The sequence below is a fragment of the Rhinoderma darwinii genome, chromosome 1, assembly GCF_050947455.1.
Source record: "Rhinoderma darwinii isolate aRhiDar2 chromosome 1, aRhiDar2.hap1, whole genome shotgun sequence".
Taxonomy (NCBI): Eukaryota; Metazoa; Chordata; class Amphibia; order Anura; family Rhinodermatidae; genus Rhinoderma; species Rhinoderma darwinii.
The window spans coordinates 320,487,946-320,512,140 of NC_134687.1; the positions used below are offsets into that span (position 1 = coordinate 320,487,946).

The following is a 24,195-nucleotide window of genomic DNA, read 5'->3' on the forward strand; positions in this document are numbered from 1 at the left end:
TTTTTGCATGCGGCGCTCAATGGCCGCGGGCGAAAAACGCCGTGAAAATCGGCATGCAGGCAGAGCAAAATCTGCCTCAAAATTGCTAACGGTATTTTGAGGCAGATTTTCTGGTTGCAAAAAACTCTGTGTGAACCCAGCCTTAAAGAGACACATTATAAGTGCCCTGTCTCCTACATAAGGAGATCGGCGCTGTAATGTACGTGACAGTAATGCTTTTTGTTTAAAAAAACAATATTTTTTCACAAAGTTAGGAGCGATTAAAGTTTATGCTAATGAGCTTTCTTTTTGGGCGTATTTTTACTTTCGACCAAGTGGGCGTTGTACAGAGGAGTGCATGACGCTGACCAATCAGCATCATGCACTCCTCTCCATTCATTTACATTGCACTAGCGATATAGATATATCGCTATGTGCAGCCTCATACACAAGCCCTAACATTACTAGTGTCCTGATAATGAATACACATGAAATCCAGCCTGGACGTCATGTGTACTCAGAATCCTGACACTTCTGACTCTTTTCTGCGAGATTCCAGCAACGGATACGAAATCTCGTTTAGCTCCGAGATCTCGCGAGATTTCGTATCCGTTGCTGGAATCTCACAGAAAAGATTCAGAAGTGTCAGGATTCTGAGTACACATGACGTCCAGGCTGGATGGTCATGTGTATTCATTATCAGGACACTAGTAATGTTAGGGCTTGTGTATGAGGCTGCACATAGCGATATATCTATATCGCTAGTGCAATGTAAATGAATGGAGAGGAGTGCATGATGCTGATTGGTCAGCGTCATGCACTCCTCTGTACAACGCCCACTTGGTCGAAAGTAAAAGTACGCCCACTTGGGCATTAAGAAAGCTCATTAGCATAAACTTAAATCGCTCCTAACTTTGTGAAAAAATATTGTTTTTTGAAATAAAAAGCATTACTGTCACCTACATTACAGCGCCCATCTCCTTATGTAGGAGATAGGGCACTTATAATGTGGTGACAGAGTCTCTTTAAAGAGGCTCTGTCACCACATTATAATTGCCCTATCTCCTACATAAGGAGATCGGCTCTATAATGTAGGTGACCGCAGTGCTTTTTCTTTAGAAAAACAATCTATTTTTACCACGTTAGGAGCGATTTTAGCTTTATGCTAATTAGTTTCTTAATGCCCAAGTGGGCGTGTTTTTACTTTAGACCAAGTGGGCATTGTACAGAGGAGTGTATGACGATGACCAATCAGCGTCATGCACTCCTCTCCATTCATTTAGTCAGCGCATAGTGACACTGCGTTGTTTACTATGTTCTGTCTTATACTGACACATTAACATTACTGAAGTGTTTAGACAGTGAATAGACAACATTCCTTCCAGCCAAGACGGGATGTCTATTCACAATCCCGACACTTCTGTAACGTTTCTGTGGTACTTACAGCAGAGCAAGCGTAATCTTGCGAGATCACGCTGTAAATGACAGGTTACAGGGAGATTACGCTTTGCTCTGCTGTAAGTACCAAAGAAACGTTAACGAAATAGGGCACTTATAATGTGGTGACAGAGTCTCTTTAAAGGGAGTTGTAGTTTGCTCAGTAATAGCATTTAGACACTAAAAGCATAACAATACAAAAAATAATTCTGAATCTATAACTAAAGGCCCTATTACACAGGCCAATGATTGTGCAAATCAGTGTCCATATGAACGCTCGTTTCCGATCATTGCCCTGTGTAATAAGAGCAACGATCAGCCGATGAACGAGCAAACGCTTGTTCATCGGCTGATCTGTTCTTTTATGCTAATTAAAAATCATCGTTGTCAGCAGCACATCTCGCTCTGTAAACAGGGAGATGCGCTGCCGACATGATGAAAATGTATAGGGGCGAACAAACCGGGTAACGAGCGCTCGTCCCCATACATATCCAATCTTTGCTCCGTGTGATAGAAGCAAACGGGCGCCGATCAACCAGCTGTCTCGTTGATCGCCCTCATTTACACGGTCCATGTCGGGCCGTGTAATAGTACGTGTTAAATAATTTTAGATCTAAAACATCATGAATTAACATTAGAGACCATTTTCATAGCTCATGAGAGATGTAGATGTTTGAAATATACATCTGTTTCCTGGATAAAAAATTTAAGCATCCTATGTTGACCTATCTGGGGAGACTTGTTGCTTTATTTTAGTGTAAAAAGGCCAGTTATTTCGGTCCAAACTCACGCAGTGCGCCCGTCTTTCTTCCTCAACCTACGGTGATGTTAGATGTATAAAAGGAAAGCTGGCAATTATTTTGTGGGATGGGGAAGCCAGGCTCATTGGTTCCCTTTGTTAGCCCGAAGATCATTTATACTTACAAAGCATCAAATCCTAGGTAACTATCTATGCCCTAGTTCATTCGCCCTTCCTTTGCTGCTCTCGGACACATCTGCTATAACAATTCTCAATAAATATGAGGAAGGGTCTGTCCACCACTGATAACCAATATTCCTCCCTTTACCTGCTATCTAACCCAACAAACACACAACTTTTTACATATAACCAATTCATGGCTGAGGGCCTATTTTTTATATTTTAGCAAAATTCTATTTTTTTCAGGATACTAGAACGTTTCTGTTCAAATTGGAACAACAGAACTCAAATTAGTATTGATTCAGAATTCTTGTGGTCAAACATTCTGGCTTCAGGCAATGTGGAGAAGGGATCAGCCGATTAACGGGATCAGCTGATGACCAATGCAGTGTATGAAAATAATAATGTCTAGTAGCCAACCTACTTAAAGGTGTTATCCAGTGAGGTAAACTTGATAGCCGATCTTCAGGCTAGGCCATATATATATATGTAATTGGTGGGGGTTTGGCCCTCAACACCCCTGCCGATCAGCTGTTTGAAGGTGCCACGGTGCTCCGTACTGCACAACATTGTCACATTCATAGCAGCTGTGCAGTGCTGAGCTGTGAATGGAATGAAGAGGAAGAAGCACTCGCTGTGGCTCTTTCAACCGGCCTATTCTGAGGATAGGCCATCAATTTTACATTACCGGATAACCCTTTTAAGACCACTTGCATTTAATACTTAGTACCTGTAGTTTACCTATTAAAATCATGGCACAGATGTTCATGACAAGAACATAGTTTTGCCTCTATACAAATCACTAGTCAGACCACATATAGAATTTTGTGTACAAGAAGCATATAGCTGAACTAGAACGGGTGAAAAAAAGGGTGGCCAAGGTAATTAAGGGAATGGGCGGATTGCATTACCAAGAAAGGTTATCAAACTTGGGGCTATTCAGTTTAGAAAAAAAGACGGCTATGGGGTGATCTCATTACAATGTACAAATATATGACTGGACAGTACAGAGATCTTTCTAATGATCTTCTTACACCTAGGCCTGTAAGAAGAACAAGGGGGCATCCTCTACGTCTAGAGGAAAAACGGTTTCACCACCGTGAAACCATTAATTCTTTACTGTGCGAGCAGTGAGACTATGGGACTCTCTGCCACAGGATGCTGTGATGGTTGGTTCATTGAGCAAATTCAAGAGGGGCCTTGATGCCTTTCCTGAAAAATATAATATTACAGGTTATGAGTACTAGATTCTGGAGATGGGATGTTGATCCAGGGATATATTCGGATTGCCATATTTGGTGTCGGGGGAGGAATTTTTCAGCTAATGAAGAAATTGGAATCAACCTCATGGGGGTTTTCGCCTTCCACTGGATCAACACGGTAGGATTATAGGTTGCAGTGGATGGACCTGTCTTTTTCAACCTTATCAACTATGTAACTATTGAACAACAGAAACTATACACAAAACATACATTTTGAAATATTATTCATTATTAAATTAATACATTTTCTGTGAGATTACATAAACATACAGTATATAAAATTGGCCTTTAGTTAGTTTAAGAACACAGAATCCTTACATGGCTATTCTACTTTTAGCTTAAACGTGAAGAAAACCTAAAAGAAACCCCTAAGGGTATATTCACATGGTGTGGTCTTGGTGCGGTCTCGCATGCATTTTCACCCAAATTTGCAAAACCGCAGTAATTGCAGTAAATATTAATGCATTTTTTCCGCTGCGATTTTCTGCCGTGCAGCAAAAACTGCAGCAAGACCGCACTGTGTGAATACACCCGTACTCTTTCAACTGTGGGATTAATCTTGCAAGAAAATTTAAAGACCGCTATGTGTATTTTAACATCAATAGTAACTAGATCACATTGACTACGGCTACTTTGACATGGCAGTATTTTGCATCAGTATTTGTAAGCCAAAACCAGGAGTTGGGTCCAAAACACAGAAGAGGTACAAATCTTTCCATTATACTTCCACTACTGGTTTTGGCTTACAAATACTGCTGTGTGAAAGTGGCCTTAAAGTTACATTGTGTGCCAAAAACATTCACAGGATTGCGTAGTTTAATTAATTTTTTTTTGCTGATTGCAGGTTCATTAGAGACAGCGAATTGTGAAGCTCCCTTGCAATCAGCTGTTAACTGTGTCTGCTTTCCATGCAGGAAAACCAAAATATCTGGTAGGGTATATTTCTTTATGCTCATTATCAGGTGGGTCGTGACACCAATTTCATGCAGTAGCTGTTGGTGTGATGAATGGAGAAAGGCAAGAAGAACCTACATCTCCACATCACAGGGGTCCAGGAGCTCAGGTAAGGAAGTAAAGAGAGTGGAGATAGATGAAAGGGTTGTATCCATCTTATATAGTAATGGCATATCCCAGAGGTCGGACCCCCACCGATCATAAAGTGATGGCATATCCTAGCAAATTGCCATCACTTTCTAAGAAAGAATATCCCTTTAAGGGTATGTTCAGAAGTAACAGAATTTTTCAGCAAATTTGAAAATCTGCAGCATCCCGTAAAATCTGTGTTAATTTTATAAAACCTTATTCATTTACATTGTACTGTTATATGTTACGGATTTTTGGTGGGGAATCCAAACTAAAAAAAACACCAATATGATACCCTAAGGCTGGATTCACACGACCATGTTACGTCCGTAATGGACGGAACGTATTTCGGCCGTAAGTCCCGGACCGAACACAGTGCAGGGAGCCGGGCTCCAAGCATCATACTTATGTACGATGCTAGGAGTCCCTGCCTCGCTGCAGGACAACTGTCCCGTACTGAAATCATGATTACAGTACGGGACAGTTGTCCTGCAGCTAGGCAGGGACTCCTAGCATCGTACATAACTATGATGCTAGGAGCCCGGCTCCCTGCACTGTGTTCGGTCCGGGACTTACGGCCGAAATACGTTCCGTCCATTACGGACGTAACATGGTCGTGTGAATCCAGCCTTACTCTAACCTCTTAAGAAAGGAACAAAACCTATATATAGCTTTTTTTTTAGGTCAGGATTTTAAGAGAAATAAGAATTCAAACAAAAGAGATGCGTTTGATATTGTACTTTTTTTTAATAAATTATAACTTTCCCATCATTTTGTTGCATCAGGATTGTAAATACTGCAGTAATTTGAATAAGTTAAAATTTTAAGAGAAAACAGAGTTCAACAGTGAACACTTTTCACAGAAGAGACTTGGTGTCACACAAAAATATGCAGATTTCTATCTGTATTTTGGAGGTCAAAACATAAGATTTCAGTAGTTTTACATGCCTCTGTGATTGCAGTTTCATGAATGGCATACATATATGCAACTGTGACCCAGCTTAGGCTCACAACAGTGCAGATGAATTTAGGAACAGTCTTTACGCCATAAACGCCATTGCATATTGCTATAAATGATATCCTGCCTTGATGCTACAGTTGTACAAATTCTACATTTAAAATCCTACATTTGTCCAAAAAATAAAATAATATTAATTAAAAAAGTTAAAATGCAACTATCTCAATGTTTTTAAGTCCATGAAAGCATTACACAGAGAGCTAAAGTTGCTTAATTTAATCAAGTGCAGAAGACAAAAAGGCCGCTATACAAACTTCTAGGTCAATACTTTCTCACTGATTCAGGTCAGGCAGGCATTCAGGAACTAGGAGGCTGGCTGCAGCACGAGCCTACTTCTGGTATTTCTTCGAGGACATTAAAATGATAGCACCTTTTCTTGACAATGTAGCCTGTTGCTATTCTACCCAGTCAAGGCATATGTATTATTTGCTTTTTAAAACTAATTCTTCCAGGATACAACATGCATTTTGGTTGACCACTACAGTATAAATATTATTGTAGGTGCAATATGAAAACTAGTTCGGTTAAACAGACGTACAACGAAGAGAAGAAAAAACAATAAAATATATTACATAATTTCATTTTTTGTTTGTTTCGAAGGGGATATAACAGTAGAAGAGGGGCCAGACTCAAACATTCAATCACAGTTAAATTTTTAGTGCTAGTCTAAAATCCTAATTAAGCCTTGTTGCAATCTCTTTACAGCTACATGTCAAGCGGTGTCTGAAGAAGAGTCATAAGATGCTGAAACAATAAAGTTTCCAGGCCCAGAGTGAGATGCCATAGACTGGGCAGCTTGTTGGCTCAAATTGTTACAGATCAGGACTAGCTGATTACTTTGGGCTTCTGAAAGAGTGCTACAGCTTTGATACACACTAAAGTTGGTTTTTCTTCCAGGTATGTTACCCTTCTCACACATTGTTTTCACCATTTTGGCCAGTTTGTTTTTACCAAGAGCTTGACAGTTGTACCAGTGAAGAGCAGCTAGGTTGACAACAGGCTTGATGGACAGATAAAAAGGAGCATCTTCATAACGCATTGCTGGAGGACGCCTCTGTGCATATTCTTTGTAGTCTTGCACAGGACAAGTTTGTGGAGAATGTGGTGTGGCATATACTCTACATTCTGTCCCTGTTCTCTTGATCTTTGCATCAGGGCTTTCCTGGCCCATCCACTCTAAAAATTCCAATCCAGTCTCCAATATTCGAAGCCTTACATCCCCCCATCTAAGTGTGGAACCATGAAAACCTGTACAGTGTCCAAAAGCTTTGGTGTTGTTCAACCAAACAAGATTCAGTAGACCTTCAGGATTGTAGCGACTCAGAAGACCTCTCTTGCGAAGAATAAGTTCATCAGCAAAGGTGAGTTTCATAGACTTATGGGGTTTGTTTCCTTTTCCTTTACATCGTAGTTCAATTTGCTTTTGTTTTAAAGCTTCCTGTGACCTTTTAAATTCTTTGTCTCTGGTAATGCTATAATTGTACCTGTGCTCTTTCAGGTACCGCTCCAGGCCACACTGATAATTGGCCAGACTGTTCGGCTCATACTCAGACCCATCTTTCTGCCTGGCATCTACAAAGAAAGAAGCCAGGTAGTCATCTAGTTCTTTGCAAGGAATCATGTAGATTTCTCTGACCTCCATGGGGTATTTAGAGATGATGAAGTCTCTAAAGTTTCGAAGAGCTGTCTGTGTGCTACGAATTGTTTTCTCATTCTGTTCTCGGTTTAACTCGGCTGCGGCGTCATCTTCGTCCAAAGAGACTATAAAAGGGGTAAGAGGGAGAAGAGGAAAGCAAGAAGCAAAAAAAAAAAGAAAAAAAAAAAAGAGGATGGAGAAAATGACGATACATAGAAACAAAGGAAAGAAAGAAAACGTGTAGATGGCATAAAAATGAAAGAGAGGTATAATGCAATTAAAAAGAAGCAAGAAGGGAAAAAAGGGGGTAGAAAGAAAGAAAACATGGTTGTGAATTTTACTACATCGGTTGAATTTGTAAGAAAAGCATAAATGACATTTTAGAACAGTATTACATACCTGTTAGGACAGCCAACTTCAGTAGTTTCACAAATGATGTACTAGAGCATAACAAAAAAGAATTCAGTAATAGTTCTTCGTGTCACTGAGCACTATTAGTGCATGTAGATTGGCAGGAAAAAAATGTGATATCAGAGATAATCCACATTTTAAGGAAAAAAAAATAAGTGAGATAAAAGCTTTTGCTTTTACTTTTTATCCCACTGATTCATGCGTGTCAAATGAACTGCTAAGCCCATTTGTATGTGCTCCATTTGTGAAACCAGAGGTTGTACTGGTTCCATTTAATTAATTTCAGCTTTCAAAATCTTTTTTTTTCACGTTAACGATTATTAAGGAAAATGTTAAAGTCATCCACATGCAGCTTACACAGAAGCAGAATGACCACACCATTTGATGCTTTTTTTTTTTTAGATTACAGTAAAACAGCAGCATAAAATCTAGAGGTAAAATACAGCAAATATATGTTTTATTCTTATTTCACATAAAAGGGCCATGTCTATGAAAACTATTACAGGCAGAAAGTGAAAAAGTTGGCCACAGCAACCAAACAGATCACTGATTTAATTACAAACCTCTTCATTGCTTTCTACACTAGATTTCATGATTAAGGCTTCACATTTATTTATCTGTCCTGCCATTTCAAAGGGTTTTCCGGGACTATCCTGAGGACATATTTGACATACATATTTGAGAGACAGTGTTCTAACTCCCGATTCTCCGGTCGATCAGCTGAATGGGACCGAGCTGTAGTACCAGGCACAATCACAACCACATGTCCAACGCTCTGCCTTCATAAACAATGAAAGAGACACGGCGCATTCATGCAGCTGATCGGTGAGGGGGTCCAGAAGAGTATGATGGTCTATTGTAAGGAAAGTCCCTTTAAGAAAGATTTTTCACAGTTTTTATCAGCTCGTTCATGAATGTGAACATCATATTCTATGGTGTCATTTATATTATTAATATACACATTTTTAGGCATGAAGAAAATACATTTGAGCAAAATCAAGTGACAATTATTTTGTCTACAACCACACGGCATGTCACTAGGACTGAGGCATATATCACTCCATTACTAGGCAGATTTGCCATTAGGGAGACAACCAGTAATGGTTGCGATATTGGTTGATATGTGGACTGCATCCATCAGGTATACAGAACAGTATTTTACTTGCCTGCCATGTAGGTATCAAAATGTTTGATAAAAGTCAAGTAAAAAATTAGGGAAGATTGCATTCGGCATAGCACTTTAGAAAGAGAAAAAAAAACACAAAAAAAAAACCACTAAACGAATGCTTCACAGAGCACTTTTCTTGTCAAACCAACATCAAAATTGGGTTCTACTTAAATAGTTATAAAAAAGAAAAACATACAAAAGAATGTACAAGGTACAAACTACAAAACCAATTATCACTATGTATTTGGTTAATCCAATCTTAAAGAGGCTCTGTCACTAGTTTATTAATTCCCTATCTCCTAACTAATCGAATAGGAGCTATGATGCTGATAACTACAGAGAAAATTGTGTTCCACAACGATTCTTATTTCAAAAGTTATTTTTTTTCTAAATATGCTAATAAGCCTATACTTGACAAATGGTTGGTAACTCTTAATTTTCTCTGTGGACGGTGTTATATTTTGTCTGTATGATGCTGTCCAATTAGCATCAAACGGCTTCTCCCCCTTCCCTGCCCAGCGGGATCACACTGTGTTGTCAATTTTAGCCGCAGGTCCTTCAACACAGCGACAGCACTCCTGAGGCGATGCAGGACCTGTCTTCCTGGAGGAGCACTAAGTCGCTGTGTTGAAGGGCCTGCGGCTGGAATTAAGAACACAGCGTAATCTCCCTATAGAAGCTGAGATCCCCCTGGGAAGGGGGAGAAGCTGTATGATGCGGATTGGACAGCATCATACAGACAAAATATAACACCGCCCACAGAGAAAATTAAGAGTTACCACCAATTTGTCAAGTAAGGATGTTAAGCTTACTGGTCTATAATTACCCGGGGAAGACCTAGAGCCATTTTTGAAAATAGGCACCACATTTGCGCTGCGCCAGTCCCTTGGCACTATACCAGTCACTAGAGATTCTCTGAATAATATGAAAAGGGGGACAGAAATAACTGAACTAAGCTCTTTAAGAATTCTAGGGTGTAACCCATCTGGTCCCAGGGCCTTGTGCACATTTATTTTATTTAATTTAGCTTGGACCATATCTACATTCATCCAATTCAGTATATCAACTGATATATTAACAGCACTGGCACCGGCTACATCAGCTGCTCTTTCTTCTGTTGTATATACAGAGCTAAAGAACCCATTTAGTAACTCTGCCTTCTCTTGATCCCCTGTGACCAACTCCCCATTACCACTACCCAGGGGTCCTACATGTTCAGACCTTGGCTTTTTAGCATTTATATACTTGAAGAATTTTTTGGGATTTGTTTTACTATCCATGCCCACCTGCCTTTCATTTTGTATTTTTGCTAATTTTATTACCTTTTTACAGATTTTATTAAGCTCTTTATATTTTACAAAGGCTACAGCTGTACCCTCAGATTTGTATTTTTTAAATGCCCTTTTTTTGTCGTGTATTGCCCCTTTCACAGAAGGTGTAAGCCATGTGGAGTTTAAAGAGGCTCTGTCACCAGATTTTGCAACCCCTATCTGCTATTGCAGCAGATAGGCGCTGCAATGTAGATTACAGTAACGTTTTTATTTTTAAAAAACGAGCATTTTTGGCCAAGTTATGACCATTTTTGTAGTTATGCAAATGAGGCTTGCAAAAGTCCAAGTGGGTGTGTTTAAAAGTAAAAGTCCAAGTGGGCGTGTATTATGTGCGTACATCGGGGCGTTTTTAATACTTTCACTAGCTGGGCGCTCTGAAGAGAAGTATCATCCTCTTCTCTTCAGAACGCCCAGCTTCTGGCAGTGCAGATCTGTGACGTCACTCACAGGTCCTGCATCGTGACGGCCACATCGGCACCAGAGGCTACAGTTGATTCTGCAGCAGCATCAGCGTTTGCAGGTAAGATCGACTTACTGTAATCTACATTGCAGCGCCTATCTGCTGCAATAGCAGATAGGGGTTGCAAAATCTGGTGACAGAGCCTCTTTAATTTGAGTCGTTTATACTTGTTACCTATAGGAATAAATTTTGCACTATAATAACTCAAAGTAGATTTGAAAATCTCCCATTTATCATTTGTTCCATTATTTGACATTAGTTGTTCCCAGTCTATATCCTGAATTGCCGCCCTCATCCTGGGGAAATTGGCTTTCTTAAAATTAAATGTTTTTGCCCTCCCAGCCTGCCTTTGTTTTTTACAGTATAGGTAAAATGTAACTATATTATGATTACTGTTACCGAGGTTTTCACGAACATTGACATTCCCAACAAGATCTGCATTATTAGAAATGACCAGATCCAACAGAGCTTCACCTCTAGTCGGGTCTTCCACAAACTTGCCCATAAAATTTTCCTGCAACAGGTTGAGGAAATGTCTCCCCTTTGCAGTTGAAGCCGAACCATGACACCAATTAATATCCCGGAAATTAAAATCTCCCATTATCACTACAGTACCCGCCTGTGCAGCCCGCTCCATCTGTTTATATAGCTGAACTTCCATCTCCTCAGTTATATTGGGGGGTCTATAGATTACACCAAAAGTAATTTTTTCAGTGTTTACCTCCCTTTCTAGTTCCACCCACAAGGTTTCAACCTCCTCACAGTATTCACCCACTATTGTCTCTTTCACACTCGCCTTCATATCATTTCTCACATACAGACATACACCACCACCTTTCCTATTTGTCCTGTCTTTCCGAAAAAGTGTAAAACCATGTAGATTTACAGCCCAGTCATGTGAAGAGTCCAGCCATGTTTCAGCAACACCAACTATATCTATATTTTCTTCCAGTATCAAGGCCTCCAGCTCCCCCATTTTGCTTGCTAGACTTCTGGCATTTGTGAACATACACTTTAAAGGGAATGTGTTGCCAGAAAAACATGTTTTTTTTAAAAAAATTAAACATTTAGTGTGTGGGTGATTAGACATTGTTCAATTTTTTTTTTTTTCCACGAGTCAGGAAATATTATAAATTAATTCTAAATTTAGCTATTCCCAAAATTGCAGCATTGCAACATTGGGTTAAAAGCCCTCGCTCTAGTGAGCTCTCAGCATCCCCCCCTCCTTTATCCTGGCTAGTGCCGGGATAAACGAGGGGTTTGAACGGTGTAACCTCCTACACTGTGTGTCTCCATTTTTTGAGCTAACACACAGTGTAGTAGGTTTACATACAGTAGTAAACACACACAAACACGAACATACATTGAAATCTCTTACCTGCTCCTGCCGCCGCGGCTCCCTCCGGCCCGTCCGCTCCGTTTGCTGCCGCTGGTCCAAGTGCACAAATCCGGAAGCCGCGACCGGAAGTAGTAATATTACTGTCCGGCCGCGACTTCCGGTCCACAGGAAAATGGCGCCGGACGGCGCCAATTTAGAATTGGACTGTGTGGGAGCGGCGCATGCGCAGTTCCCACACAGACGCCGTACACGGAAGTCAATGGGACGGGAGCCGTTCGCAGTCCCTATGGGACTGTGGCTGCCGTATTCCATGTCTGTATGTGTCGTTAATCGACACAGACAGAAATGGAAAAAAAATGGCAGCCCCCATAGGGAAGAAAAAGTGTAAAAATAAGAAAAAGTAAAACACAAACACACAAATGAATATAAACGTTTTTAATAAAGCACTAACATCTTTAACATATAAAAAAATAATTTGTGATGACACTGTTCCTTTAACTTGCCTGTCAGTTTTTCACTTTTATTATCAGAAATGTGATTTGACATTATTTGGGCCTTTTTATTTACACTGATGTTTTGTAACGAAAGGATCTCCTTATCTTGTTGTCTAGTCCTCTCCCCACATTCTGTTTCTCCCCCCACCAATATAGTCTGACCCCTCTCTAACCTGACTACCCCTTTTTTTTCTACATTGACCTCCCTCCTCAGCCCTAGTTTAAATACTCTGCCACCCCAGCTAGAATTCTCTCCCCCAGCACAGCGGACCCCCTTCCATTTAGGTGCAAATCATCTGCAGAATACAGTTTGTACCCCAATGAAAAGTCAGCCCAGTGCTCTAGGAACACAAAGCCTTCTCCTCTACACCAAGACTTAAGCCATGCATTTAACTCCCTGAGCTCCTGCTGTCTTTCCTGTGATGCGCATGGCATAGGGAGTATTCCTGAGAATACTACTTTGGAGGTCCTTCCCTTCAGCTTGTAGCCTAGTTCTTTAAAATTATTCTTAAGGCTCCTCCACCTACCATTTATTCTGTCGTTGGTACCGACATGGACCACGACAGCTGGATCATCACCAGCCCCTCCCAGCAATTTGTCCACCCGTTCCACCACATGCCGAACCCTACGAGATAGGGGTTTGAAAATCTGGTGACAGAGCCTCTTTAAGGCTTGAAAAATAATCAAAATAGCCGAAACCAAACTTGGTTAGATCATAACTTGGCCAAAAATGAAAGTTTAAAAAAAAACAAAAACGTTACTGTTATCTACATTGCAGCGCCGATCACATGCAATAGGAGATAGGGGTTTGAGAATCTGGTAACAGAGCCTCTTTAAAGCGTACCTAACTTTTCAGGTGACATTTGAGAATAAGCGGTCGGAAAAAAAATCTATTTCTGGCCATTATAGGACTTGTATATGAAATTTTTTAGCAGTTTTTCCCTCTGCAGTCTCTGTCTCTAATTCCAAGTATTCTCTAGTGGTTGCATCCCAAGGGTATGTGCACACGACCTATTTTCAGACGTAATGGAGGCGTTTTACGCCTCGAATTACGCCTGAAAAGACGGCTCCAATACGTCTGCAAACATCTGCCCAATGCTTGCAATGGGTTTTACGATGTTCTGTGCAGACGAGGTGTAATTTTACGCGTCGCTGTCAAAAGACGGCGCATAAAATTACACCCGCGTCAAAGAAGTGCAGGACACTTCTTGGGACGTATTTGGAACAGTTTTTCATTGACTCCATTGAAAAACAGCTCCAATAACGTCCGTAAAAGACACCGCGAAAAACGCGAGTACATGCAAAAACGTCTGAAATTCAGGAGCTGTTTTCTCCTGAAAACAGCTCCGTAATTTCAGACGTATTTTGTGCTGTCATGTGAACATACCCTAACTGCTATCATGTCTTTATACACTGCACACAGGGAAACTGATAATCTCGCTCTCCTATCTCTTTCTATCACATTATATATATATAATACAGGGCCGCCATCAGGAATGTCTGGGCCCCCCATTGGAATGAAAACAGAAAAGCACCACGTGCTTTTCTGTTTACAAACATAGTGTCATAATGATGGCGGCTGTGTGAAAATCACGCAGCCGCGTATCATACGCGGCTGAAACACGGAGCAATTAGGTACCTTTTGCGCGAGCAAAACGGCACGTTTTTTTGCGCGCGCAAAACGCACACGCTCGTGTATATCCGGCCTTAGGTGCAGATTTTACCTGCAGTTTTGATGCGGATTTTGTGCACCAAATTCCTCCGTGTGCGTTACAGAATTTGCTAGGGATTTACAGCAAATTAACCCTTTACATTGTAAAGGATGAAATACTTTACAATTCTGCAACATAATAGGCATGCAGTTGATTTAACCCCTTCCCTCCGCAGCCATTTTTCGGATTTTCACTTTTGTTTTTTCCTCCCCACCTTTCAAAAGCTATAATTTTATATTTCCATCTATATAGCCATATGAGGGCTTGTTTTCTGCGGGACAAGTCGTAGCTTTTCATGGCACCATTTATTCTACCGCATAATGTACTGGAAAGCTGAAAAAGAATTTGTGGGGTGAAATGGGCAAAAAACAGCGATTACGCCATTTTTTTGGGGGTTTTGTTTTTACGGCATCTTCACCTTATTCTACAGGTTGATACGATTATGGCGATACCAAATTGATATGTTTTGTTTTATGTTTTACCACTTTTAAAAAAATAAAACAATTTGCTAAATAAAAAAACATTTTGTGTCGCCGTATTCTGAGAGCCATAACTTTTCCATTTTTCCATCAATTTAGCGATGTGAGGGCTTAAATTTTGCAGGGCGAGCTGTAGTTTTCACTGATACCATTTTGGGGTATATGCAACTTTTTGATCACTTTTTTGGAGAGCTAAGGTAAACAAAAAAATAGGAGACAAGTAAGTGGCCTTATTCAGACGTCCATGTTCGGTCTGAGATATACGGACCGTGTATCGGACTGCGCTATTGATTCCGTCACAAAAACGGAAACCATTAGCAATGATTCCGTCACCATTGATATCAATGGTCATGCAAACGGAAGCTAAGGTTTCTGTTTGACTTTTCGTTGAGGGGTTCACCCGACGGAAACCTCAATGGAACCCCTGAACAGAAAGCGAACACTGATGTGAACAGGCCCTAAGAGCACATCTGTGCATTACACGGTTGGCCATTGATTTCAGTATGCAGTTTATTGTTCCATTTGCACCTGCAGCTGATTGTTACATCAAAAACAGATCATCATGGGGGGGGGGGGGGTCCAAATCACATAACGTATTTAATATATAACTGTGCCTCCCTGTGCACGTATTTTTATCTTATTCTTAGTTACTATATAATACACATTATACAGATTTACTGTTACTATTCATTTTGTGATTCATTGTATGACTCCAGTATGACATGAATGACTAGCTTAAGCTTTGTTCACATCTGCGTCAGGACTCCGTTCATGGGTTCCGTCTGAGCTTTTCGTCAGGGGAACCCATGAACGGAACCCTGACTGAAACAAACAGAAACCATAGGTTTCCGTTTCCATCCCCATTGATTTTAATGGTGAAGGAATCAATGGTGATGCAAACGGAAACCTATGGTCAGCGTTCCGTCCATGGGTTCCCCTGACGGAAAGCTCAGACGGAACGCCTGAACGGAGCCCTGATGCAGATGTGAATGAAGCCTTACTGAAAAAGAATTTGAGATTGATGCAGTGCATGTTAGAGATAAACAAATAGTATACCGCACAGATTTACGCCTGCTTTAATGAAAGCCTTGAGACACAAAAGTCATGCACTGACAAGAGAGATTAATGACATATTTTAGTTATGCAACATGCTGGAAAAGCTTTGCTTTTATTGTTATTGAAACAAAATGATGAATGCTTACATTAGGAATACACACAAATGACTAAAATAAATGAATAATTCAGTGTTGTATTATTGCCTGTAGACCGATTATTTTCAGATGACTAATATTATGTGCTGCACAAACGCGAGCCGCTTGCTGCAAATCTGTCAAGGACACCAGCTAATTACTGGGTGGAACTCGGCTCAATTCTGTAACCTTATCTGCGCCTTCTTACATATGCGCAGAGCGCTCATTACATTAAGTGATTATTTCTTTATCAATAGATAACCATTCATTAAGTTAAAATGCCTTTTTAACCCCTTAATGACCAGCCTATTTTAAGCAAGGTATTTTTTACGTTTTTCCATCGTCGCATTCCAAGAGCTATAACTTTTTTATTTTTGCGTCGACATAGCTGTATAAGGTCTTGTTTGCGGGATAAGTTGTATTTTTTAATAGCACCATTTTGAGGTACATATTATTTATTGATTAACTTTTATAAACTTTTTTTTGGGTGGGGAATAGAAAAAAACCAGACATTTCGCAACACTTTTTTGCGTCCTAAATCTACGCCGTTTACCGTGTGGTATAAATAACACAATAAGTTTATTCAGCGGGTTTTAACGATTGCAACGATACCAAATTTGTATAGATCTTGTATGCTTTACTACTTTTAGGCCTTATTCACACGAACGTGTTATACGTCCGTGATACGTGCGTGATTTTCACGCGCGTCGCACGGACCTATGTTAATGAATCGCTGCGTGAAACTCATAACATGTCCTATATTTGCCCGTGTTTCGCGCAGCACGCGCCCATTGAAGTCAATGGGTGTGTGCAAATCGCACTCGACACACGGAAGCACTTCCGGGTGCCGCGCGTGATTCGCGCAACAGTAGTAAAAACAATGAATGAAAACAGAAAAGCACCACGTGCTTTTCTGTTTGTAAACAGAAAACCAGAGTGTCATTATGATGCCGGCTGCGCGAAAATCACACAAACCTTTTGCGCACGCAAAACGGACACGTCCGTGTGAATAAGGCCTTACACAGTAAAAACGCTTTTTTTTCTAAATTATTTGTTTTTGTGTCTCTATATTTGAAGAGCCATAACTTTTTTATTGTTCCGCCGATGCGGTCGCATGAGGGCTTTTTTTTGCGGGACGACTTGTAGTTTAAATTGGTACCATTTTGGAGTAGATGTGACTTTTTGATCACTTTTTATCAAATTTTTTTTAAGTCAGGATTCACAGAAAACAGCAATTTTTTATGGCGTTCACCGTGCGGGTTAAATAATGTAATCGCTTTACAGTCGGGGTCGTTACGGACGCGGCGATACCAAATGTAATTTTTTTACTTTATTTTGGTTTTTTAATAGTAAAGCAGTTTGTAAGGGGAAAAAGTGGGTTTTTAATTTTTTTTTTATTAACTTTATTAAACTTTTTTAATAGTCCTACTAGGGGACTTTAATATGCGATTCTTTGATCGCTATTATAATACACTGCAATACTTTTGTATTGCAGTGCATTACTGCCTGTCCGTTTAAAACGGACAGGCATCTGCTAGGCCATGCTTCTGGCTGCCATCGGATACACAGACACGCGGTGATCTTATCGCCGGGTGTCGGTGGGAGAGAACAACTTGGATGCAGTGCTCGCTTTTGAGCGCAGCATCTGAGGGGTTAAACGGGTGAGATCGATACTAATATCGATCTCACCCGTTCGAGAAGGATGCCCCCAGCCCTCAGCTGAGAGCAGGGAGCTTTAGGGCATGACCACACGTGGCGGATTTCCTCCGCAACTGTCCGCATCAATGCCGCACAGAATCTGCGTTGCAGATTCTGCTGCGGATCTACACAAAATGTGCAGTAAATTGATGCGGACTAGCTGCTGCGGACTGCGGTAAAAGTACTTCCCTTCTCCCTATCAGTGCAGGATAGAGAGAAGGGACAGCACTTTCCCTTGTGAAAGTCAAAGAAATTCATACTTACCGCCCGTTGTCTTGGTGACGCGTCCCTCCTTCGGCATCCAGCCCGATCTCCCTGGATGACGCGGCAGTCCATGTGACCGCTGCAGCCTGTTATTAGCCTGTGATTGGCTGCAGCCGTCACTTAGACTGAAACGTCATCCTGGGAGGCCGGACTGGAGACAGAAGCAGGGAGTTCTCGGTAAGTATGAACTTCATTTTTTTTTACAGATACATGTATATTGGGATCGGTAGTCACTGTCCCGGGTGCAGAAACAGTTACTGCCGATCGCTTAACTCTTTCAGCACCCTGGACAGTGACTATTTACTGACGTCTCCTAGCAACGCTCCCGTCATTACGGGAGCCCCATTGACTTCCTCAGTCTGGCTGTAGACCTAGAAATACATAGGTCCAGCCAGAATGAAGAAATGTCAAGTTAAAAAAGCAAGACGGATCCGCAGCACACATAACATGTGCATGACAGCTGCGGACTTCATTGCGGAAATTAGAATCTCCATTGAAGTCAATGGAGAAATTCCGCCATGAGTCCGCCACTGCTCCGCAACAGACAGAGCATGCTGCGGACACCAAATTCCGCTCCGCAGCCTATGCTCCGCAGCGGAATTTTACGCCTCGTCTAAACGAACACTGCTAAATTAAAGTGTAAGTCAATGGACAAACGGCTCCGCTGCGGATTAACGCTGCGGAGTGTCCGCAGCGGAATTTAAGTGAAATTCCGCCACGTGTGAACCCAGCCTTAGGGTATGTTCACACGACAGCGCAAAATACGTCTGAAATTACGGGGCTGTTTTCAGGAGAAAACAGCTCCTGAATTGCAGACGTTTTTGCAAGTACTCGCGTTTTTCGTGGCGTCTTTTACGGACGTAATCGGAGCTGTTCTTGATTGGAGTCAATGAAAAACGGCTCCAAATATGTCCCAAGAAGTGTCCTGCACTTCTTTGACGCGGACGTATTTTTACGCGCCATCTTTTGACAGCGACGCGTAAAATTACAGCTCGTCTGCACAGAACATCGGCAAACCCATTGAAAGCAGATGTTTGCCGACGTATTGGAGCCGTCTTTTCAGGCGTAATTCGAGGCGTAAAACGCCTCCATTACGTCTGAAAATAGGGTGTGTGCACATACCCTTAACGTCTCCATGCTCTGTTTATTTATTTAAAGGCTTATGCATCAGAATAAAGTCCATTAGTGGCCACCGTGAAAAGGCGTATTGGCGGTCACTAACGGGTTAATATGTCTACTTAAATTGCCCATCTGGAACATTGATAACATACAAATTAAAGATCAAACCTTGCGCTACCTCAGAGCAAAACATTCACTGACCAAGAATAATGGTAATTGGTCTAAGCAGTAAGGCTGGGTTCACACGACCTATTTTCAGACGTATTGGAGGCGTTCTGAAAAACGCCTCAAAAAACACCCCAAAAAACGCCCAAAAAGAAGCCTCAAATTAGGGTATGTGCACACGACCACTTTTGAGACGTAATGGAGGCGTTTTACGCCTCGAATTACGCCTCCAATACGTCGGCAAACATCTGCCCATTGCTTGCAATGGGTCTTACGATGTTCTGTGCAGACGAGCTGTCATTTTACGCGTCGCTGTCAAAATACGACGCGTAAAATGACAGCTCGTCAAAAGAAGTGCAGGACACTTCTTGGGACGTTTTTGGAGCCGTTTTCTCATAGACTCTATTGAAAACAGCTCCAAAAACGGCCGTAAAAAAACACAGCGAAAAACGCGAATTGCTCAAAAAACATCTGAAAATCAGGGGCTGTTTTCCCTTGAAAACAGCTCAGTATTTTGAGACGTTTTTGACTCTGCGTGTGAACATACCCTTAGGGTATGTTCAAACGCACTGTTTTGAGACGTAATTCGTGCGTTTTACGCCTCGAATTACGCCTGAAAAAACGGCTCCATTACGCCTACAAACATCTGCCCACTGCTTGCAATGGGATTTACGATGTTCTGTTCCCACGAGGTGTAATTTTACGCGTCACTGTCAAAATACGGAGCGTAAAAAGACGCCCGCAAAAAAGAAGTGCAGGACACTTCTTGGGACGTTTTTGGAGCCGTTTTTCATTGACTCTATTGAAAAACAGCTCCAATAACGGCCGTAAATTACGCAGAGAAAAACGCGAGTTGTTAAAAAAAACGTCTGAAAATCAGGAGCTGTTTTCGCCTGAAAACAGCTCCGTATTTTCAGACGTGTTTGGTTAAGCGTGTGAACATACCCTAAGGCCCCATGCACACGACCGTAAAAAAAACTCAAAATGGACCCATTCACTTTCATTGAACGCGGACGTAGAAATGTTCAGAAAATTATGGAACATGTCCGTTCTTTTGCATTTTGCAGGCCGTGCTCCCATAATTTGTATGGGAGCACAGCCCGAAAATGCGGGAGGCAGTCGGCGGCCAGCCGTGCCCGCAATCACGGCCCGCGATTGCGGGCACGGTCGTGTGCATGGGGCCTAACACCACAGTTCCACTGTTCTACTGAGTTTCTTTACATTTTAAAAACATGGGGCCATATATAGACTGCATTGGTAAAATACCAGAATTTAGTAGGTTTTAAGTTACTAATATTTAATTTAAAGAGGCTCTGTCACCAGATTCTGAAATCCCTATCTCCTATTGCATGTGATCGGCGCTGCAATGTAGATAACAGTAAGGCCTCATTCACACGACAGGGTCCGAGTGTCGGCCGGGAAAATCGGCCGTTTTTGGCCAATTTTCCCGGCCGGTTTGCATCCGATTTGCATCCGTTCCGATTCCGTTCCGGGCCGAGATGCCGTTTTTACCGGCCGATTTGGACCCGATTTGCATCCGTTTTTTTCCCTGTCCGTTTTAAAATCGGATGAATTTCATTTAAATTTGTTGCCACACACAGCCCTTTGTAGATAATGCCACAGCCCCCTTGGTAGGTAATGCCACCCAGCCCCCTGTTGGTGATGCCACACAGCCCCCTGTAGGTAATGCCACCAAGTCCCCTGTAGGTAATGCCACCAAGCCCCCTGTAGGTGATGCCACACAGCCCCCTGTAGGCGATGCCACACAGCCCCCTGTAGGCGATGCCACACAGCCACCTGTAGGCGATGCCACACAGCCCCCTGTAGGTGATGCCACACAGCCCCCTGTAGGTGATGCCACCCTGCCCCCTGTAGGCGATGCCACCCTGCCCCCTGTAGGCGATGCCACCCTGCCCCTGTAGGTGATGCCACCCACCAGCCCCCTGTAGGTGATGCCACCCACCAGCCCCCTGTAGGTGATGCCACCCACCAGCCCCCTGTAGGTGATGCCACCCACCAGCCCCCTGTAGGTGATGCCACCCGCCCTGCCCCCTGTAGGTGATGCCACCCTGCCCCCTGTAGGTGATGCCACCCAGCCCCCTGTAGGTGATGCCACCCAGCCCCCTGTAGGTGATGCCACCAAGTCCCCTGTAGGTGATCCCACACAGCCCCCTGTAGGTTGCATCCATCCCCCCCCCCCTTCCAGGAGAAGTCACTGACTTCAATGTCCATATATGGACAGTGTAGTCACTGACTTCTCCTGAAGAGGAATTCCCTGCCACAGGTCGGGAATTCCGCTTCAGAAGTGAGTGACGTCACTGTGTCCATATATGGACAGTGTAGTCACTCACTTCTCCTGTAGCGGAATCCCCGGCCATAGAGTCGGGGATTCCGCTGCAGAAGTACGTGACTTTGCTGTGTCCATATCTGGACAGTGTAGTCACGCACTTCTCCTGTAGCGGAATCCCCAATCCCCGGCCGGGGATTGGGGATTCCGACTCCTACAGCGAGCAATAAAAGACCCTCCTCCTCACATGCACTCTGCACTGTGAGGAGGAGGAGAGAGAGTGCGCGAGCGACGGTAGACCCGGCCATCGCTCGGGACACATTCCGGTGATGGCCGGGTATTACCCGGCCCCATAGACTTCTATGGGAGCCGGGCGGCCGGGCACCCGGCCGAAAATAGAGCATGTCCTATTTTTTGACGTTACTGCAGTGTCCTGATAATGAATACACATAAAATCCAGCCTGGACGTCATGTGCATTCAGAATCCTGACACTTCTGAATCTTTTCTGTAAGATTTGCAGCAAGGGAAACGAAATCTCGTTTATCTCCGAAATCTCGCGAGATTTCGTTTCCCATGCTAGAAATCTCAAAGAAAAGAGTCAGAAGTGTCAGGATTCTGAGTACACATGACGTCCAGGCTGGAGGTCACGTGTATTCATTATCAGGACACTGCAGTAACGTTAATCTATGTTTATGTGGCTGCACATCGCTGCTGTGTAAATCAATGGAGAGGAGTGTATGATGCTGACTGGTCACTGATTGGTCAGCGTCATACACGTAAACACACCCAGTTAAAAACACAATACACGCCCAGTTGGACATAACGAAAAAAAAAACGCCCAGTTGTCCATTTCAAACCTCATTTGCATATATATATATATAAAACAGCTCATAACTTGGCCAAAAATGAACGTTTAAAAAAAAAAACAAACAACGTTACTGTTCTCTACATTGCAGCGCCAATCACATGCAATAGGAGATAGGGATTTGAGAATCTGGTGACAGAGCCTCTTTAAAGGGGTATTCCATCTGGACTTAAATTGTACCCTTTGTATGTAATATGCAAAAATATACCATCATTTTATTTCCACGCTTATTTAAATATTGCATGTATATTCCACATAGCACCTCATCCAGTATCTCGAATACCCTAACTATAGATGAGCAACCTGCCACATTCTACAAATCATTATTTTGAGCTCTACATAAGCTAACTTACATGCATATGATTAAAACGACTCAAAATTTACTAGAGATGGTAAAAGCACAGGATCTTTCATGCTGAGCAACATATGAACTTCTATCGTTTTCTACATTGTTTTTGATGGCTTGTAAATGGTTATTAATATTCCCTGTAGAGTCCAGAGTGGTAAGCAGTCTAATTTTATCCTGTTATTTTCTGTCCCTAAATGTCCCTATATGTGTAAACAGAAGTAGAAAATCACAAGACAAGTCCTATACAAGCCCACCCATCCTCTATGCTGCTGGATGTAAACAAAGGGGTGCTCTCATGCTTACATCACACAAATAAGGGACCAGGAGATTTTAGACAAAGAATGAAGAGGTTGAGTGAAGACGTACAACCCATTCACTGACTTAACTAAAGGGAACTGAATAAGTGTCAACAGTAATAACATTTATGAGAATGGACTAAAAACAGCCTCTGTAGGACTAATATACCAACACTAGAAAAATAATTAAAAGGCAGTAGTGGACCTGAACATCGGTATATGATGACATTAGTCCAAAGAAAGGGAATAGAGACTATAGCCTAATCAGTCTTCACCCTACATCATAGCAGAACTTCATTCTGCAGAATACGTTATGAAATTTACTTATAAGCCATTCAAAATAAACTCGGAAAAAAAGTTGTAAAATGATCTGGTAACTTTCTATACTAGTATTGACACCAATAGAAAGCTATGATGAGCATTTCAAGTGGTACATACAAGCCTACTCAGAAGGTACAGGCAGCATTACAATTTTGAAGGAACCAGTCATGCAGCCCTTGACATGTTATTAAATAGAACAAACAAGGGAAGACAGCCATTAACAGAACCTTTAAGAGTAGTCTGAAGAATCTCTGGAATAATAGATACTCGGTAAACCGTAACAAGATGTATACTTATTACTCAAAGCACTATAACAAAGTGAGAGGGTTAATGTGGATTCAGATGTCAGCAATGAAGCAGGATTGTTTACATGAAGAAAATGTTATTTTTCACCAGCCTTGTTTATGACAGCACCAAGAACTGGCCGTGAAAAACTGTCCGTGTGTCGCCCGGATTTCCCGACCCGACCATAGTACAGGTGAACGGGACTCCTGGCATCATGGACATTTCTAATGCTATATTCACACTACAGTGAAAAACGGCCGTTGGATGGCCGTTTTTTTTTTAATGATGCAGTTCTATGGATGTATTCACATATCTGTTTTTTTTAATGTCCCATGAATACTGGCCATCAAAAAAATAGGACGTCTTATTTTTGTCAGTTTTTAGGATACAATCCTTGTAACGGCCAGTAAAAACCGATCCTGGCCGAGGACTCCCCAGACACAGCGCTATTTTGAACGCTGAGCCTGGGGAAGCCCTTGACATTACTGTCCATATATGGACAGTGATGTCGGGCTTTCAACTATGGAGTCCCCGGCCAGAGCATCGCAAGATCTCTGGCCGGGGACTCCTGTCTTGGGAAAGCCCTTGACGTTATGGTCTCCCTCTGAACCCCCATGTAGAGAGTAC

At 42.1% G+C, this 24,195-nt stretch overlaps 1 protein-coding gene across 4 annotated transcripts in view; it reads right to left on the minus strand.

Annotated features, from left to right (window-relative positions):
- KIAA1958 (KIAA1958 ortholog) overlaps positions 1 to 24,195 on the minus strand; it is a 164,906-nt gene that overhangs the window by 22,782 nt on the left and 117,929 nt on the right. For 2 of the 4 annotated variants that reach the window (XM_075825582.1, XM_075825583.1), the window contains exon 3: positions 5,408 to 7,459. The exons of the other annotated variants lie outside the window; for them this stretch is intronic. In XM_075825582.1, coding sequence (XP_075681697.1) covers positions 6,411 to 7,459 — 1,049 coding nt within the window. In that variant the 3' untranslated portion in view covers positions 5,408 to 6,410. Of the gene's footprint in view, positions 1 to 5,407; positions 7,460 to 24,195 lie in introns of those variants that run through there. 4 annotated transcript variants of the gene reach the window in all.